This window comes from Pieris napi, chromosome 15 (genome assembly GCF_905475465.1).
Source record: "Pieris napi chromosome 15, ilPieNapi1.2, whole genome shotgun sequence".
NCBI classification, from domain to species: Eukaryota; Metazoa; Arthropoda; class Insecta; order Lepidoptera; family Pieridae; genus Pieris; species Pieris napi.
In genome coordinates this window covers 8,365,518-8,378,018 of record NC_062248.1, presented here as the reverse complement: position 1 = coordinate 8,378,018, position 12,501 = coordinate 8,365,518, and the positions used below count along the sequence as shown (strand labels likewise).

The window sequence follows — 12,501 nt, the reverse complement described above, 5'->3', positions numbered from 1 at the left end:
GCAAACGTTCCAAATTTAAATATTTAAAAAAAACATGAACAAAAGTCGCGATGAGAAAGCTCTTTAAAAATAGTATACTACTGATGATAAAAACAATATTCATAATTTTAACTGATAAATTCTTTTTGTAATTGTATATAAACATATACGATATATATATGTATATATTTTTAATAAAATTATAATTATATCTTAAAAAAACTATTTCAATTTAATCAGATGACGGTGAGGAGTTTATATTATAAATATTAAGTATTTATTTAATTAAATGTTTGATTAAAAATATTATTTATCGTTTACGAGAATAATTTGTAAAATGGATAATAACATGAGGTAAACACATTTATCAACAATTTGTTGATGAGTCGACAGCCACAATTACATTCTATATGGTCACGCAATGCTGACCGTGTGCGTCAGGTGGCCTATGATGGTGCAGTCAATGGGCCCCCAGTTTAATGTATAATGAATATTCATACCAATAATTATACTAATGAAATAATATTCCAAAAAAACTTTAGCATTTCGAAATCGAAAACCATCGTAGCTATGAAGACTACAGGAGAACTCTTTCGATGAACTTTAAGAAGAGTTTTCTACTTTCCCTAACATGTTATATACAGTATTATATTCTTATTCCGGACATAAACAAAATGCACGAAATCGTTCCGAATATGGTACAAGATAACTAATATCGTCCAAATTTTCGTATAAATTTGTCATATCCCAAAATCTAAATGGACTGTAAAGGTCGCTTGAAACCCATCTGCAAAAAGGAACTACATACGAGTCACGAGTGATGCTTTAATTCATAAACCTTTCAAAATGTGCATCCCATCATATTACCATTTTATCTGTATTTTTATGATAATAAGGACATCAATATTATCCTTAAGTAGCTACGCAGTTTCCGATAATATTAAAAAAGAAACATGTTTTAGATATTTTCACTTTTCATATGATGAATTGTTTGTACCATAAGCTCATTCTCATAATAAGGGATGAAGTGCATTATTATTAATTGCGTGTTCGGTTCCCACAGCATCCAGAGGGGTGCGCGACCTGCCACGGCCGGTCGCTTCATTGATTTGTGTTATTGTTGGCGATCAGTTACCCTGCACACTCCCACGACAGGGAACAGATGCCGGGTGCGGCGGAGCCGGCGCTTGAGCAACCGCTGACAATTGCAGTGTTGTCCCACGAGTGACCCTCTCAAATCCTGTGGGAACTGTTCCGCAAATCTCAAACATTATCAATACTGTTTGCTCATAATGGAACATCATTGTACAAGCAAACGTTTTGTTACGACTAACTTTTAAATAAAAAATGCGGATCGTTATAATTTAAATACATTCATATTACTGAAAATGATCTCCGTTCGATAGGAAATATATTGTGATACAAGAAACAGACACTTGACCCGTCAAAACAGCATATTATTCAGTGAGTGCTGCATTAGCATACATTTGCCTGTCAATCGTCCCCAGGAGACGTGATTGCATATGCGCCGGAGCTCCGCGAGTCGCCACCAATGTCCTGACTTGACTGAGCAGATGCTCCATTAATATTGTATGACGAATCACATTAGATAGGTTGCTATATCGTCAAACTTTTCATCGACACATCTGTCTGCTGAAACATGTAAAATTTATCAACTCTGAAAACATTTACGGAAATATATGTTGCTGTCGGTTTGACTACATACATATATTTGTCAGCTTAGGAAATCTAAGGCAGTAGAGAACACTAGATATATACTACATTCAAATATAGACGTTCGAATACAATGGTATTGTATTATAAGTGAGTGAATTATACCAAATCCCAGAAATATATTGGGAAGACGAGAGACAAAGCATACTTCTTATGTAAAAGAACATCGTTATCCCGTGTTGTAACTTGCGATAATCAAATTGGGAATAAAAACCATAAGCGTTACCTAATGTGTGAATAAAGAAAGTCGTTTCAAGAAAATCTTCACGCCTGGACGATCTCTGCCTCATGCTCGTAAACTATATACTTACACTAAAATATCTACGGGTTATTTTTCAAGAGATTATTAAGTATTACTGAAGAATAATGTAATTAGCGTTAAGATGGCCGATCTATGCTGTTTAAATACGGTATATTCTACGTAAATTCCATCTTGTTAAGCTCAAATTAAATTGAAAATATACAAAGCATAAAACAAATACACAGTAATTCTTAACAAATAGGTATTTTATAAGGCTCATACGTCCTGAATAAAACAATCCATCGTTGAACTTTCATGCACTTCGTACTGTATAATGTTACGATTTGAATCATTGGTATAAATCAAGTTAACATTTTCGGTTATCGAATGATAATATCTTCAATAACAAATGCGTGTTTTGCAACCAGGAACAGAGATTGATGTGCAACAATTACAGGATGCTCCACAGCGATCAATTCACAATGTGTTGCATTAACAACTAGCTTTTTCAGTAGTCTGCTATGCTAATTCATTTGGGGGACATCAATAAAATTTCAATAAGATCATTTTATTTGGGTGGCTTAAAAAGTAAGGCGAATAGATTAAATATATATACTAGACATAAACTTCGCGTAGATCATATACACGCCAAGAAATTAACAACAGTATTATCATTTAGAGCCGATATAGCTCTGTATTGGTCCGGCCTCAACTGTGATAATTTTTCTATGAATCTATGGTTTAATTTTTTGTAGGAATCCTCGAAAATGCATTTAGTTTTCAACATAGACAATGTGTGGGTTATATGTGTAAAAAAGTAAATAATTACTGTTGACGTAATCACCAAATAAGAAAATCAAAGACTGTTTACGCTGTGATGAAAAGTGACAGTACTTAAAACGGTGCAATTAGACTTTTATTTTTTTAAATTAAGGGTATAGTGTTGTACTTTAAGGTTTCTTAACGGGATAATAGTCCGTACATATTAAAGATTGTTTTATTTAACAATACTAGACAGATAATTTGACCTTATTGGGATGAAAGGTTAACATATCACGCGCTTTCATCTCATATTTTGTAGAGCAAGAGCAGAACGAAACGTTTAAATCGATTACGCCTCCGCTAAGCTATGAATATTTTAAGTGATCCGCATGATTGACTCATTGTTAAGGTACAGAGATGAACCATTCTTGATCCGGAAAGAAAGTAATCTATTGTGAAATACGTACTAACAATTTTACTTTCCATACATTATGATAAACGAGATATATTTCACGTGGAAATATTAGAAGGAAAATCAATTTTTGCGACAGATCATGGTGGTCATTGCTCATCGCAAAATACACTTAGTTTCTTTCTTCTGAATCCATGAAACTTGTAATGCAGACACTATTAATATTTCTTTATATTAAGGTGTGTATTGCAAATCAAAATTGGTAGTGTAATTTTTGTGTTTTTTTAATTTATTTACTTTTAAATAATTTTACATTTTAAATGTTTTTTATAGAAAGATCCAGAAAGATACATAAAAAACATAAGATGACTCTCAGATAATGCTTTTCGACATTTGCCTACAGATTTAGGAAAACCATCTTCAATCGACAGGTCACCTTTGATGAGAAATAAAACATTTTTAGTTCGTGAAACAAGGTGTGTCAAGTGTCATGGTTGAAAATAGTGATGCGTAGAGTTCAAGAGGCACGACAGCCTATTGTGTGGGTCGCACGATGGGACGAATCGGACGCTGCTGACCCACGTCGGTCACGAAACTATTATCCACTTTTCACGGACAAATATTAAAGGGCCACATTACGAATGTACCATTAAATCGATTAATAGAAGACCACGAGAGAAAAAATCATCGAAATAACATAGATCACACTAATACATTTTAATTTACATATGTATTTAATGTTTCAATTCATATTTTTTTATTCTACTCGTTCGTGTACTTTGCATGTTCAGAGTATGATACATGAGTCTAGTCAATCCACTATGTACATTTAGTATCATGCTTGCATAAACTCAAAATAATTGTAAAATTTTACCTTTGAGACTGTTAAATAATATAAGAGAACCATGGGTGGCGTCTTATTTGTATTGTACTTATTAATGTTTGTGAACTATTTTATTATATTCGCCACCTCCACCTCGGTTATATGTATATAACTAAGTAATATTTATGAACTAGCTGACCTGGCTAACTTCGTTCCGCCCTACAACCTTATAATATCGTTGTTACTTTAATTTAACTTATTTAAGGATTTCATTAATGTTAAGTATTACATTAATACAACTTTTTTGCAAATACAGAAATGTTTTATTGCTTGCCATTGCGAAAGAAGAATGGTAGTTTTACACATTAGGCATCTTCTCTCTAGCGTCAATATGGCGATACTGCATGTTAAGCACTTTCTGATATCCAACATCTTTTGATCAGGATCAAAGCATGGTTATGCATCTCCTCATTCACCTCAAGATCGGAATTTCTTGAACTGACACGAATTCGACGTAAAATGATGCGTAGTTTTGTCAACAGATGGCACCATATGGTTTTTGCATTCGTAAAATTAATTAATTTATTGATTGTTATTCGATAACTTATCCGATATTTGATTGCTTATTCTGCTATTCGGGACGGAAACAAATCCAACAAATCAAAAACCATGGAAATTGGTCCAGCCGTTCTCGAGTTATAAGTGTTGTAACAAACACGACTTTCTTTTATATATATAGATATAATAATATCCGCAATTAGCTATTGTAATTGTCTTTAGCACTGCCTTTCTTTGGAAAAAAAATAATTTATTTTCATAATGGAGGTTTATAAAGAAAAACACAAGTTAAGTAAACGAATACATATTAACATGACTTTATAATTTCAACATTTACAATTTGGTGACTTAAAATAATACTTTTAACCTAAAAATAACATTTCTACTAAATTATTTAAATTTTCTAACCCAAATCCTTAATACAATCCACCTTAACATCAAGAAGTATTGACATATATAAGTGTTTAAAAGAACTACAACATTGATAAGGAGTTTTGACAGATTTCCGAGGATGGACAAATGAGTTTAGGCATCTTAAAATAATTATTAATATATGTAATATTAAAAAAATAATATAAAAATATTAAAAAAAAAGTATAGTATGGTAGCTGTTTCCAACGCGACTTCATTAATGCGTGTGCGACGCACTAAAGAAGTTCCAAAGGTCAAGCCAATTCGATGTTCGGGATGTTCGAATTTGTTTAATTCAACAAAACAGCTATATTCAATTTTTTTTAATCGGCCGAAGTGAATGGACGTGCGTGTCGCTTTTTTTATGTCTGTTTTTCCCTTAATCAAGTTTGACACTTAGTTTAAAAAAATCAGTACCAATTACAGATTTTACAATCTCACAAATTTTCCACAATTAAAATAACAATCTACAATAATACGAAGTAATATTTTAATGATACTTATTTTAAACTTAGTAATTTTTGTTACTGTTTAATATAGTGTATATATAACAAAAAAGTCTTAACTAAAATAACCTTCTACTAATCCAAATTAATATATATTTTTCTTATTCTGACTTGCACTTCACCGTGTAGAGAATTTGATTTGTTTGATGAATCAAATACATGGCGCTTACGAAAACAGCGTTTGCCCTGAAAAAGGATATTCATTATTTCACATGTCTCAAGAATTTTATTATTTTTAATGGATTGGTACTAAATAGATAATATATAACATATTGCTAAATCACAAAGCACGCTTTATACTTACTACACGCGTGCGGTTTTTTTTTATAGAACAGGGGGCAGGAGGCTCACCTGATGTTAAGTGATATCGCCGCCCATGGACTGTCTCAAAGCCAGAGGGCTCGCGAGTGCGTTGCCGGCCTTTTAAGAATTGGTACGCTCTTTTCTTGAAGGACCCTAAGTCAAATTGGTTCGGAAATACTTCAGTGGGCAGCTGGTTCCACAAAGTGGTGGGGCGCGGCAAGAACTGCCTTGAAAAACGCTCAGTTGTGGAACGGCAGACGTATTTCGTATTCTGCCTCGACGTCCGATGATGAAATTCAGCTGCAGGTATTAATCCGAACAACTCCTCTGAACACTCTCCATGGTAAATGCGGTAGAAGATGCAGAATGACCCCACATCTCTACGTAACGCCAAAGGATCAAGCCGCTCGGAGATTATTCTAATTATTCTAGCTTGGTACCTCAGTTACCTTGTATTGAAGTAAATCATAGGTACAATGGTTCATTTTTTTCTACGAAGTTACATATTTTCTACATTGCTCAAGATATATATTGACACGAATTAGCCAGGCCTATGTCAACCGATGCTTTATTAATTTGAATTTAGGGACACGAAGAAATAAATGTTTAGGTTAGGAAGGTCTCGCTTGTTATAAATTGACAAAAAAATATCAAGCACCGGAAGGTTAAGGAAAGTTTTTTTTACTGCCCCGGATTATTAAAAAGTTTCATATTTAAAGAAAATGAAAACATTAATGCGATTTTACATACACAACAGTTATATAGTTATACACATAAATCTTCATAGGATCATGTCTATAGTAAGCTCTTCTCAGAAAGAAACGAAGCCTTCAAGAAAAGAGCGTACCAATTCTTGAAAGGCCGGCAACGCACTCGCGAGCCCTCTGGCATTGAGTGTCCATGGGCGGTGGTATCACTTAACATCAGATGAGCCTCCTGCCCGTTTGCCCCCTGTTCTATAATAAAAAAAATAAACATTAGTCGACACTTGAAACTTTTCAGCATTCGTGGTCAGAATCACCCGCGCTAATGAAGTTTGATTTATATGTACTCGCGAAATGATATTTAAAAAAAAACCCACAACTAGGATTTGAGGTTTTCTTACAATCTAATAACTTACTGTCCCTCTTTGAAATACTCCTTCAGGGTGTTGGAGAATCTCTTTGAGTACTTGACAAATTCTCTTTTTCTTTGCTCCAAAGCCTGTTTCCCAGCTCCAGGGGTGTAGGTAGAAACCTCATTAACTGCATCCAGCAGCTTTTTTATAGCTGAAGCAATTTCTCTGAAAGAATTAATGATTCTTAATAATCTGGATGGAGATGGCCTTAAATAATTAAACACATACCTATTGTGTATGTGAGAAAGGACTACATGAGCCAAAATGAAATGGGCCATATTAAATAAAACTAACGTTTGGCACACCACCCCTTGCAGCAAGAGTGCATATCCATTAAATAACACAGTGATAGACATAGACAAAATTTTAAAATTATACACGAGTAACTATACCAGGAATAATCTATTCCATGATTTTAATCTCGAGTAAATATAATATAATTGTTTCTCCACGTCGATAGTATACTTGCGCTAGGAATAACAATACGCGACTAGCAGCGAGAATTGTGAAATAAAATAATAGTCTATACATTACATCCTACATAATATATCTCCACATTGTCACATATAATTTAATATTTAGGTAAACATACTTAATAGTCTCCAGGAAGGTTTTGCGATCAGTGATCTCATCAGGAATTCTGCTGAGAATTTTCTTCAGGGCTGAAGATTTTTTGTTCAATTCTTGGAATGCCTCCTCAGTTCGGTTCAGTCTTAAATCTGCACCTGCAATAATTAGATAATTAAACCATTTTGAATCAGGTATCTAATCACTGAATGACAACCATATTATAAAAATAGAAGCAAATAAGGAAAAAAAAGGTAATATATATTGTATATACGTATGTCCATATTGGATAACACAAACTCAAACTCATAATACTGAAAAATAATATTACTGATTCAAAATATATTCTTGTTATAAAAACATTTTAGTATATTTGAAAATGAACAAAAACATCAAACTTCTTTATTAGGTATTGTGTAAACTTCCAGTTATATAAATTAATAAAGAATCTCAAGTGTATATCTGTTATAGGTGCATTCTGTTTAAGCATGGTAATAGCACAAAACAAAATTATAATAAACATAATTTTGATTTTAAAGCATTGTTTTTCTTTACAGGCACAAATCAAATGTGTAATTAACAGTTATCACTCATGTATCTGTTTGAAAATAAATGTGACAAAGATTCTGCATGTGTATATAGAAACAATCAATTTCATTTACTCATATAGAAAAAATTATTAGGCATAGTTTGTACTTCACCAGTTTAAGTCTTTAAAATTAGGTCAAGAATTGTTGTGTAGAATTAAACTTACATTCAGACTCAGTAAGTATTCCTTGTAAACGTAGCAAGCTTTCATTCATATTCACAGGTATCTCTGCCCGTCTCATGATTCCAGCCACCAAATCATAGTTAAGCCCAGGAACAGCTGCTTCTGCTTTAGTGAGAGCTGCACGTAATGTTTGAGAACCTCCAACATGGTACTTTTCAAGCTATTTAAAATAATAATTAATTAAGTAACTTAATGAAGTAATGTTGTAGTAGTAGTATCAGGAAGAAATGAAATACACCCTCCCTGATTTAGGATAAATTAATATGGCTTGTATGGCATTTGGGACTGTACTGTCTATCAATTAGTCCAGCTTCTAGAAATAATACTTTATTGTAATTAATATGCCTCACCTGTGATAATACGGGGCGTATGAGTACAGGCAAAACCAAGGAAGTGACGGGTGATTCATCGCCCATTGTCATTCTGACGAAATAATGCAAACAGCTGTGCTAGAAAAGCTAGAAAGAGCAATGTTATTTACTTAAGTAATATAAGCTATTTAATTTCTAACTCCACAAACTTTTAAATCTATTTACGAAATAGACAGTGTCGATAAATAAGAATAATTTACAAGCCAAAAATTAAGTTATGAATGTTGATGTTAATGACCATATTAGATAATCTGCTGACAAAGACAACTTACATTTGTCAAATGCCATAATAAGACACATTGGTACGATTGCTTTTTTAAATTGACGTTTACTAATATATATCTGTGGTTCCAAGTTGTAGTCTGTGCATCATTTTAAATTTCAATTTTTAAAAAGGAAAACTAATGCTAGTCTGTGTCAAATTCTTGTAAATGTAAATATTTTAGAAGAGAATTTAATAATTACTATATGAATAGTTTGAATATTTTAGAGTAGTTTGAATTTTGAAAATACAGCAGTACTTGAAAAATAATGGCTAAAAATACATCCAGTTCAGCCTTTCGTAAAATCGATATAGATCAATATAACGAAGACAACTTCAGAGAAGATGAAGCAGAACAATCAATTCCCGCCGGACCTGATGAAGGAGAAGTTTGCTCACTACTTAATCAATATCCTTTTTAGTATAATTAATGTTTATTTCAAAGCTACATAAAAAAATCTACCAAATGTGTATTTTATAAATTTTAATAATATGATGCGACCTTATCGTGGTAACAATGAGTCATACTGCATTCATATATTCTTTATAATTATCTTTGAAATATGGTTTAAAATTTTATTCACAATTGGTACAATTAATAAGCTTTTGTATAAAATTATCTTCCTTACATATTTAAATACAGGTAAATATGTTGATGCACTTAAGCATGTATTAACCAATGCTCCAATTGGCACTTCTAATCAACAAGTAAAAGTAAGTTTTATTTTCAAATGTCTTCTCTTTTCAAAATGTTTCTTTTTATTTAAGCTATTGGATACTAACCATTAGCTTATCATTTGTTTGATTTTGATGCACCACTCATCTCATAATGAATGAGGGCTTATATTTTGTCATTAAATCTGTAATAAAACAACTTTATTTATGGTCATTTTAGAAATACTGTAGATATAGGGAGTTTGTTGGCTTTAGGATTATAACAACTGAAATTTGATAGCTAATTTTATTTCTTAGGACAATGCCTTGGCGCTGACATTAAAGGTACTTCTAGCCATTAAGTCTGCGCAAATTGAGGATGCCGTAGCTAACCTTTCGGTAGATGATATTGACATCTTGATGAAGTACATATATAGAGGATTTGAATATCCTTCTGAAGGATCTAGCGGACATCTTCTGTTATGGCATGAAAAAGCTTATAACATTGGAGGCTCAGGATCAATTGTAAGAGTCCTATCAGACAGAATGAAAGTTTAATTTTGTGAACCTTCAAATGTATCATTAAATATGTAAAATTAAATAACTTATTCATAATACTGATTTTTATTTCACACTTTTCACAATTGTTTTATGTTATATATTATACACATATATTATGTTGTTTTATATCTATAATTTAACTTAAATACTTTAAGAAATTTTATTAACATTAGTATTTTGCCAATTCTCTTTATAGAGTTTAAATATAAAAAATAAATAAAATGTGGAAAAAAAAAACCTTTCAAATGGCTAAAACATTTTTTTTAAATGAACCTGCAACAAATTTTGTGTATTTCTACAATTAATAATATGCTACCAGATAGTGAATGTTCTTTTGCTGTGCGCGAGTCCGTAGACACTATTATATGGTTTAGTAAAGAAAGTAATAGCTCCACTGAGATGAAGGTGTCTGTATAAAAGCCATTCTCTCGTTTACTAGAAAATAGTTCTTACTGCGCTCTCGACCTACACTTACATCGCAATGGAACTACGGGTTAGTATTTTTTGTTTTTTTTTGAACCGCTTTATGTAATAGTTACGCAAAACTTCCTGCACAATGACCGTTATTATAAAAAAAGTAGAATGTTGGGAAGTTACGTCAACTAACTTATTTTATCATTATGTTCGAAGTCAGAATTTATTTTTTAATTGAGTGGCAGTAATTTAAAATAATTCGATCTTGTACGAAAGCTTTTATGGTTCAAGACAAGTAAATTTTTGTTTAAACTGTAGTTTTTGTTATAGATATTAACGATTATCATTGTTCACATCGGCATATGTGTTGCCTCACATCATCCGCACACAATACCAGTCGAAGGATATGAAACGGAACTGCACAACCTTGGCGAGCATGTGGAAATACCAGAAACCCCAGTAAAAATTATCAAAATCACTAAAACTGTGGCGGTCAAAATACCTGTTCCATATCCAGTGAAAGTGGTGGAGAAGGTACCATATCCGGTTCATATTAATAAGCCTTATCCAGTCCCAGTTCCTCAGCTAGTTCATGCACCATACACTCCAAAACGTCACGAACACCTGGCGTTGGGCGACGGCCACAGTTTCCAAGGCAACGCAGACAACTCCTACCAGGTCAAAGAAAACAATGAACACAATTCGCCAAGCTATAATGGCCCAGCTTATAGCGGACATGCTCCAATTTCCGAAGACTATGCGGAAGAATCTCCCAGTTATACAAAACACAATAACTATTACGGATCTAATGGGCTAGAATCAAATTCTGCTATTCAACAAAATCCTTATGGTTATAATTCGCATACTGAAGACGTGAATAATTATTATTAAAGCTAGTATAATGCTTATTTAATTAATGTGTACGATTGGGACATGTATGACGCAGTTTGTGTGTACTTTTAATTCTACTTCTTTCTACTTATGATAATTACGATGGTTCATTTATTCTGTTTGTTGCTAGTTGTCGTAAGAAGTCTTTGTTGCTAGATGTGTATATAATATATAACTTTATCAATAAATTATGATGATAAGCAAAAGAAAGTATTATTTTAAATCTATTTAATTAAGTAAAAAAATAAGACTGTTAAGCACGCGAGGAAGTTACAGCAAAAAATAATATGTACCGGAAATTAATTAACAACACCAACTACTCCACATTGCTCTCCAAATCCCATCACAACTCAATCTAATTTTTCACAACAATACAAAAATAATTACCAGCGCCCCCTCCACCTCTCCCACCACACCGGTCCTCGCGGAAGAGCCAGACCACCACCCGCCACTCCACTCTCTATTTATATGCACGTACAAAGCAACCAAAACTAAAGTCTATCTACATACTAACTTACAATGTCAGAACCCTGTCTTCTTATGGGCGCCTCTTACTACAGAGGCATTCAAAAATATAAATTACGATATAATTAGATTACTTATAGAAAACACGTCTAGGATAGTATATATAGTAATTGTATACTCTGTTACGAGTATACAGGTCGGCTTTTTAATAAACTTAGGTACACCAGAGAAAAAACATTGAAAGCTTCACTATAATTTCTGGCACAGTCGCACTTCTAAACATAAATGTGCAGGGCACTAAAATTTCTTTTAAACAAGTCTATGCCGCCACAGAAACAGCAAGAAGAAGATGAGCTCGAAACGTTTTATGCAAACTTGTATCGAGCCTTGGATCTTGCACATGATACATATGGATGATCTAATTGCTAATATATAAGAATAGTAGGCCTCACCTGCGGAAGTGTTCTTGCAAATAGTAATTAGGAAATAGACATAATTTAGTATAGGTAAAAAATTACCTAGTGTAATTTATTTTATAACAAAAATATTATATAAATAAAAAAGCATTTTTATTCACTATTATTTATTTATTCATCTAGATATTACATTTATTATACTATGTATTATTATTAATATTTTGATTTTGAAGTTAATAAGGGGCCATCCATAAAGTACGTCACACGTTAATGGGGATCACC

At 32.6% G+C, this 12,501-nt stretch overlaps 3 protein-coding genes across 3 annotated transcripts; 2 read left to right on the top strand and 1 right to left on the bottom strand.

Annotated features, from left to right (window-relative positions):
• Positions 1 to 4,797: 4,797 nt before the first annotated feature.
• LOC125056617 (programmed cell death protein 10) lies at positions 4,798 to 8,818 on the bottom strand. The gene is made up of 5 exons (XM_047659809.1): positions 8,536 to 8,818; positions 8,168 to 8,345; positions 7,439 to 7,571; positions 6,850 to 7,011; positions 4,798 to 5,612 (listed from the first exon to the last, which is right to left on the bottom strand). Exons 1-5 carry the CDS (start codon positions 8,605 to 8,607, stop codon positions 5,528 to 5,530), a joined length of 630 nt encoding a protein of 209 aa, XP_047515765.1. The 5' UTR covers positions 8,608 to 8,818; the 3' UTR covers positions 4,798 to 5,527.
• A 111-nt stretch (positions 8,819 to 8,929) lies between these two features.
• Positions 8,930 to 10,087, top strand: LOC125056619 (actin-related protein 2/3 complex subunit 5-B). The gene is made up of 3 exons (XM_047659812.1): positions 8,930 to 9,227; positions 9,460 to 9,532; positions 9,791 to 10,087. The coding sequence occupies exons 1-3, from the start codon at positions 9,088 to 9,090 to the stop codon at positions 10,028 to 10,030; spliced, it is 453 nt and encodes a 150-aa protein (XP_047515768.1). The 5' UTR covers positions 8,930 to 9,087; the 3' UTR covers positions 10,031 to 10,087.
• Positions 10,088 to 10,331: 244 nt separating this feature from the next.
• Positions 10,332 to 11,521, top strand: LOC125056618. Its single transcript, XM_047659810.1, has 2 exons — positions 10,332 to 10,526; positions 10,778 to 11,521. The coding sequence occupies exons 1-2, from the start codon at positions 10,515 to 10,517 to the stop codon at positions 11,336 to 11,338; spliced, it is 573 nt and encodes a 190-aa protein (XP_047515766.1). The 5' UTR covers positions 10,332 to 10,514; the 3' UTR covers positions 11,339 to 11,521.
• The last annotated feature ends 980 nt before the right edge of the window (positions 11,522 to 12,501 follow it).

What these genes read in the sequence shown, in the direction of transcription:
- LOC125056617 (XM_047659809.1), bottom strand. Translation starts at nt 8,607, where the DNA reads ATGACAATGGGCGATGAATCACCCGTCACTTCCTTGGTTTTGCCTGTA. An exon ending in TACGCCCCGTATTATCACAG is followed by an intron (nt 8,346 to 8,535) that starts GTGAGGCATATT and finishes TATTTTAAATAG; the next exon opens with CTTGAAAAGTACCATGTTGG. An exon ending in ACCTTCCTGGAGACTATTAA is followed by an intron (nt 7,012 to 7,438) that starts GTATGTTTACCT and finishes TAATTCTTTCAG; the next exon opens with AGAAATTGCTTCAGCTATAA.
- LOC125056619 (XM_047659812.1), top strand. Translation starts at nt 9,088, where the DNA reads ATGGCTAAAAATACATCCAGTTCAGCCTTTCGTAAAATCGATATAGAT. An exon ending in GTTTGCTCACTACTTAATCA is followed by an intron (nt 9,228 to 9,459) that starts ATATCCTTTTTA and finishes ATATTTAAATAC; the next exon opens with AGGTAAATATGTTGATGCAC. An exon ending in CTTCTAATCAACAAGTAAAA is followed by an intron (nt 9,533 to 9,790) that starts GTAAGTTTTATT and finishes TTTATTTCTTAG; the next exon opens with GACAATGCCTTGGCGCTGAC.